Here is a 7,398-nt window from a genome sequence, read left to right as displayed (position 1 = left end):
AATATTATCAAAATTCGAATTATATTCGAATTTAAAATGCATAATTTCAGTTAGGGTGAAGAAAAGCTTTTGGCTTCTCTCCTGAGGCCACAAGAGGGCGCATCATTCAAAGCATAAGATAACATCACTATCTGCGAAAAAAAGTGCATAATGTTTAAAATAATGTTTATAAACCAATTATAATTAAGTTGCTTAAACAACTATAAATAAAACGGCATCATGTGTGTATGCATAGTTTAATACAAAGGGCGGAAAGCCAATCACACGGGAGTACATTTTTCATTTAAAAACATGAGATGCAGTGGGATGGGGAAAAAAACCCGCCATAAAGTCTCGATATGTTTTTGTAAATTTACATGGCTTTCTAAACATGCGGCTCTTTTGTGCGAGACGTGAGTGCAACAGTGATAGGTGTCCCTCTAGAAAATGCGTGAAATATGTGTTTTGTGTGAACGGCTTGGTTTCGGTTTTGATGTAAACAAGATCTTCTCCGCATTGATGTTCTATTTTTCCACTATATTTTTAATGAACAACGCATCAGCGCTGCATCTATTGGCTTCAACTGGATAGGTTAACAAAAACATTATAATACAATGACACTTACATCGTCATCGTATCTCATGCGCCACTGATAAGGCTGCCTCCTTAACGCACACCTAAAATTCCAATGCGGATTTTTATTTTAAATTCGACGAATATTCGAAATTCTAAAAAAAAAATGGACAGCCCTAGTGCTTGCTATGGCAAACATGGGATTTTGTTTAAATCACTAAACTTTAAAGGGTCATGAAACCCCAGGCTACTTTTTCTGAGATTTTAGCAGAGGTGTTTGTGTTGCACATCATGGAAGACAATGTTAGCATCCGATAATTTTAACTGTTTGAGAAAACTGGTTAATTTGAAGCTTTTTTGCTCTATTTTCATCTTCCGGGTTTAAAATCTACATTGTGTTGACGTCACAATTTGTGACGGGGCAATGGACTATAGTACATCGATGACGCGTCGGTGTCTATAAAATTATTCATGAGACTGCGTGTTCTTATCCTATGAGAAGACACTTCGCTTAATTATTCACAACAGCTTGTGTTGATTTGCTATGACAGACGTTTCGGACTGTGAAATGACATCGCGCACATTAACTGAGAGAAACGTTCATGGATCGAAGAAGAGTGTCTGTGTTTGCTTTGTAATAAGAGTTCGGCACACACGTGATTCTTTCACTTGGTGAGCATAACCGTTTTTGAAAGCCAATCACACGGGAGTACATTTTTCATTTAAAAACATGAGATGCAGTGGGATGGGGAAAAAAACCCGCCATAAAGTCTCGATATGTTTTTGTAAATTTACATGGCTTTCTAAACATGCGGCTCTTTTGTGCGAGACGTGAGTGCAACAGTGATAGGTGTCCCTCTAGAAAATGCGTGAAATATGTGTTTTGTGTGAACGGCTTGGTTTCGGTTTTGATGTAAACAAGATCTTCTCCGCATTGATGTTCTATTTTTCCACTATATTTTTAATGAACAACGCATCAGCGCTGCATCTATTGGCTTCAACTGGATAGGTTAACAAAAACATTATAATACAATGACACTTACATCGTCATCGTATCTCATGCGCCACTGATAAGGCTGCCTCCTTAACGCACACCTAAAATTCCAATGCGGATTTTTATTTTAAATTCGACGAATATTCGAAATTCTAAAAAAAAAATGGACAGCCCTAGTGCTTGCTATGGCAAACATGGGATTTTGTTTAAATCACTAAACTTTAAAGGGTCATGAAACCCCAGGCTACTTTTTCTGAGATTTTAGCAGAGGTGTTTGTGTTGCACATCATGGAAGACAATGTTAGCATCCGATAATTTTAACTGTTTGAGAAAACTGGTTAATTTGAAGCTTTTTTGCTCTATTTTCATCTTCCGGGTTTAAAATCTACATTGTGTTGACGTCACAATTTGTGACGGGGCAATGGACTATAGTACATCGATGACGCGTCGGTGTCTATAAAATTATTCATGAGACTGCGTGTTCTTATCCTATGAGAAGACACTTCGCTTAATTATTCACAACAGCTTGTGTTGATTTGCTATGACAGACGTTTCGGACTGTGAAATGACATCGCGCACATTAACTGAGAGAAACGTTCATGGATCGAAGAAGAGTGTCTGTGTTTGCTTTGTAATAAGAGTTCGGCACACACGTGATTCTTTCACTTGGTGAGCATAACCGTTTTTTCAGCTCTGTGACACAACCCGTCAAAAGGCTTATATAAACGCCACAGAATAAGCCTTAAACGTTCTCAGAGTTGCAACAGCGCGTTCATATATATGATTTCGACGCACAGTGCAAATGGCTGTGCATTTATTTGTGTTTTTAACTCGATGGGAACGAAATGAAACTGAATGCAAAGCTGTGTGTGTTGTCTGTCTCCCCTCTTCCCCCTCCTCCTCTCCGCTGCGCACCACACCCACTTTTTTAGCATTTTTTTAACTGTGGTGAGTACTAACCAGTGCTGAAACGGGGGGTTTCATGATCCTTTAAGGCATGTTCGCTATGTAAATTCAGGTTTTCTGTGCAATGTGTCTTTCATACCAGTGGATTGAAATCTGCAGATGGGCTGAAAAAAAAAGCAAATTCTCTCTCAGACAGCAGGTGGTGCTTATGGAAAAGCAGTAATTCAAATGTTTTTTAGATCTGAGCAGACAATGTAACAGCCGTTCATTCAAATTAAAATGTTTATTGCATCGAAGATTGCTCTTGGTGTGAAAAGGCATTTAGTCTTAAAGGGTTAGTTCACCCAAAAATGAAAATTAGGCTGTGTTTTACTACCCCCCCCCTTTCAGACGAATCCAGTCGGAGTTATATAAAAAATTGTCTTTGATCTTTCAAGCTGTTTCATGGCACTCAGCGGGGTTGAATTGCTTCAGTCCAAAAGAACTTAAATAAAAAGTGAGTCTCGTGAAAACCAACGTTTGTTTACAGGAGCAAAGGAAGTAAAGTTTCCTTTCTTTAGCAAAGGAAAACCAGTCTCCTCTTGGCTTATATTAAAATCCTCCGACATTCTTCTTTACAAATGCTCGTTTTGTACTTCTAATTCTTGACCATTGTTTTGCTTTGATCTCTCCGCTGTGTTTCCGAGTGCGTCACTTCTGAGCGGCGCATGCGCAAAGCCGACCTCATACGTCATTCCCCGGAACTGCTTCCGTTTACAACAGTGAGCGCAAACTAGATTCAAGTGATTATTGTTTCCGAGTGCGTCACTTCTGAGCGGCGCATGCGCAAAACCGACCTCATACGTCATTCCCCCGGAACTGCTTCCGTTTACAACAGTGAGCGCAAACTAGATTCAAGTGATTATTACGTTTTGAATATGGATATTGAATATGGATTTTCTTCTTACAAAAACACATCGATTCGCTACAGAAGGCCCCGGAGCCGTGTGAGAGTTTTTTTTTTTTATGGATGGGCGATTTTTATTTAACTTCTTTTGGACTGAAGCAATGCAACACCCGCTGAGTGGCATTAAACAGCTTGAAAGATCAAAGACCATTTTTAATATAACTCCGACTGGATTCGTCTGAAAGAAGAAAGTCATATACACCTAGGATGCCTCGGGGGTGAGTAAAACACAGCCTAATTTTCGTTTTTGGGTGAACTAACCCTTTAAGCAAGTAACTTATCCTGCACTCTTTATGCTGTATGAAGGATACCTCAGATTGTAAGTCTTGTGAGCCAATGATTCAATGACCAATTCATAAAGATTCGTTTCTGATTGAATTGACCATTATGAATCGGTTGAATTAATAACTAAATGACTCCCTCATCAAGATTTTTGCTGCCATCCTCTGATGGTTTTTGCTTCATATTTGGAGTATCATTTATTTTTTTATAATAATAATTTATATTTCAATATTCAATATATTTTTATTATTATTTATGCAATGTTAAATCAAAATATTTCTTTCTATAGCCAAAATTGATGTCCAATTAAATTGGCACATCATGTAATTAATAAGACAAAAAATGGGCAAGCACCTGTCCTGTAATTTTATATTAACTGTTAAATTTAGTTTCATGTGTTTTTTTTTTGTTGTTGTTGTTCTGTTTTACAATTTCTGTGTATTTTACAAGCTTCTGGAAGAACTGGGAACAGGCATTATCCAGCAGTACAGATCTGATGCCAACACCCCTCCACAAAGTGCCAAATGTGTGCCAGTGTGTCAGGTAAAAAATGCTGCATGTGACGTGGCACAAAACTAAATTCAAAGATCATGATATTGATGTAATGCTGGTCTTTTGCCCTTTTCAGGTGGTTGAGTTCTGGTCAGACGTCTTGGGTGCTCCACTGATCAGTGCCTTACAGAACGAGCAGCATCCCACCCTACAGACCAGCGCATGTGACACCCTCTCCTCCATCCTACCACAAGCTTTCAGCCAGCTGCCTGTGAGTGTGTTTGACCTCTTAAGTTTCCACATTATATTCTTTGTGATTTGTATATCCTGTAAATATATATTTATCACTATCTACAGGATAAGACACAAGTGCTGTGTATCACAATACTGCTGGGACTGACGTACAGCGAAAACTCACTGGTAAAGGCGGCAGCAGTGAGAGCTCTAGGCGTATACATCCTCTTTCCCTGTCTGAGAGAGGTACAGATCAGCCTTCTCATATAGTGAAAGAGCTTCACTTTTAATTTCTAAAGAATGTTCTAAATATTTAGAATATATTTTACTTTTATTTAGTTGTATATTTAATATATATAACGTAGTAAGTCCACCTTCATCCACCTAGAAAAGTACTCCGCACTGATTTAACTTTACTAATTTAGCTTTTTTTTTTTTATGACCACAGGATGTGATGTTTGTGGCAGACACCGCTAATGCCATCCTCACTGCTCTGGATGACCGCTCGCCCAACGTTCGTGCAAAGGCAGCCTGGTCGCTTGGCAACCTCACCGACACGCTCATTGTCAACATGTGAGAAAGACAATTGACCACATCTGTGTTTAATTACATTAATGTAGTTATACAGATGGTTTTCCTTTGCTCGTTTGTTGTCCTCAGGCAGTTGGTGGGGTTGGAGTTTCAGGAGGAGTTCTCTGATATGCTGCTTCTGAACATGCTGAGATCTGCCACTAAAGCTTCAGGAGATAAAGACAGGGTGGGTATTTCTGTTTTTGTTACTGATGCCAGAAGCCTTTTACGTGATGTGTTCACGGCATCTTCAAAAGATTTCTGAAGCTGCTAAATAAAATGTATTCCAACCTTGAAACGTTGTGCTACTTTGCTAAATTATGCAAACATTTGATATTTCGGGCTAGGAATTCCTGATACATACCACTGTTGGAGAGAATAGGTTGTTTGTTAGAGTTCCACTGTACCACCCGTGGTACACTGTGTGTTTTTGAGGGTTAACTTCATGACATACAACAACAAAAAGCTAAACATGTCGCATATCTTTGGAAAGCTGAGATTCTTGTCGTTTTAAGATACAATCAACGCAGCAGGTATAATCAGTGTCTTTGTCAGAGCACCAAATTTTACAGGAATGCTAAGGGGTTAAAAAATATGTTTTATAAGGGCAGATCAGATCCCATCAAAGCCTAAATGTTACCAGTAAACTAAGTCATATTTAATGTTATTGATGAAATTATACTGTTACTTACATTTTTTTTATTATCATTACTGCTCGGAAACTTGATGATAAAAAATGTTTTCAATTATTGATAAATAAAGTTGAAATGAACAGCATTTATCTGAGATTTTTTTGGACATTATAACTGTCTTTATTAAATGTGACCCTGGACCACAAAACCAGTCATAAGGGTCAGTTTTTCGAAATTGAGATTTATACATCATATAAAAACTGAATGTATGGTTTGTTATGATAGGACAATATTTTGCCGAGATGCAACTATTTGAAAATCTGGAATCTGAGGGAGCAAAAAAATCTAAATATTGAGAAAATCGCCTTTAAAGTTGTCCAAATGAAGTTCTTAGCAATGCATATTACTAATCAAAAAATTAAGTTTTAATATATTTACAGTAGGAAATTTACAAAATATCTTCATGGAACATGATCTTTACTTATATATACTTTACTTAATATACTTAAGAGTCACAAATGTAAATTAATGCATCCTTCATGAAAATAATCATTAATTCCTTTCAAAATCTTAGTGACCCCAAACTTTTCAACAGTAGTGTATATTTAGTAGCTTTTAGCTTAGTGTTTTTATTGTAGTTATTATTATCAGTTGACACTGGATATTAATTATTCAACGTTTTTGATATTTAACTGTGGACATTACTGTCCATTCAAGATGCGTTAAAAACCCGATTTAACCTTTTACAAGCACCATTTCCTGAAAAGTTTGTTTTCTGTAATAACACTTTCCCTTTAAGAGTAGCTGTGTAAATCTGTGTGTTCATGCATAAAGAAAAGTTTAAAGTCATCATTTGAAAATAGACCTTGGCTTTAATAATTATCATTAACACATTTCAGTTTCTTGTTCATCTAGCCATATAAGGTGTTATACATTCGGTGTTAACATTAAAATAGTTCAGCTTATCGGTCAGAATTTGAATAATGGTGCATCCTCATTAAAGGCAGAAACAAAAGGCTCCTTTCTATAACGTATCAAGAGATAATGAACTCCAAATTTGATAAGGGTTTCCCGTGTTGCAGGTAAAGAGCAATGCTGTCCGTGCGCTTGGGAATCTGCTTCACTTCCTGCAGCCGGTGCACCTGGGAAAGCCTGTGTTTGAGCAGCCCCTGCAGGAGGCCATGAGGGCACTGATAGATACAGTTAGAGGAGATGCAACCATGAAAGTGCGCTGGAACGCCTGCTATGCACTGGGCAATGCCTTCAGAAATCGCAGCCTGCCTCTGGGTGAGTGAACTTTATTGAATTAAAAATTAAATAACAAATCAGGGTGATGCAGCTGTCCTATCACAATGAAGAAAAATGAACAGTTCTTGAAAATAAAATGAAAACAATTAAAATCTCGAAAATAAAGCAATGTTTTTTTAGTTTGTTTTTTTAAAATAATAATTTAACACAACTGCTTTACTGCTTATGAATATTTGAAAAACATTTGTCCCCTAAACAAAGTCAAAGTCTAAAAACAATGATATTATATTTATAAAAAAATATTTTCATATTGAAAAATATTTACACTTTCACATGTATTTTGTGTATATTCTGAGTGTAAGGAAAATTAGTTACTACGTTTTACTTGATGGTTACACCACATGATATTTTTAAAAATATAGTAAAAATTTTAAGTGGTATAAAAGTTTTTCAAATCATTTAAAACTAGATTGGAAAAACATTTCTTTATCATGGTGAAAGTATTCTTTTTTTGTGTGTGTGTGTGTACACTAGGGTGTACA

General features: G+C 36.8%; 1 protein-coding gene across 1 annotated transcript in view; it reads left to right on the top strand.

The window, feature by feature from the left end:
• The window catches only part of LOC107587274 (HEAT repeat-containing protein 6), a 17,409-nt gene extending 10,506 nt beyond the window's left edge, over positions 1-6,903 (top strand). Inside the window, exons 14-19 of the mRNA XM_016274991.1 lie at positions 4,131-4,223; positions 4,309-4,443; positions 4,530-4,652; positions 4,855-4,979; positions 5,067-5,163; positions 6,691-6,903. Of these exons, the coding sequence (XP_016130477.1) occupies positions 4,131-4,223; positions 4,309-4,443; positions 4,530-4,652; positions 4,855-4,979; positions 5,067-5,163; positions 6,691-6,903 (786 nt within the window). The remainder of the gene's footprint in view (positions 1-4,130; positions 4,224-4,308; positions 4,444-4,529; positions 4,653-4,854; positions 4,980-5,066; positions 5,164-6,690) is intronic.
• Positions 6,904-7,398: the final 495 nt, after the last annotated feature.

This window comes from Sinocyclocheilus grahami, unplaced genomic scaffold (assembly GCF_001515645.1).
Source record: "Sinocyclocheilus grahami isolate Dianchi unplaced genomic scaffold, SAMN03320097.WGS_v1.1 scaffold91.1, whole genome shotgun sequence".
Taxonomy (NCBI): domain Eukaryota; kingdom Metazoa; phylum Chordata; class Actinopteri; order Cypriniformes; family Cyprinidae; genus Sinocyclocheilus; species Sinocyclocheilus grahami.
This window is presented reverse-complemented; position numbering and strand designations above follow the sequence as displayed.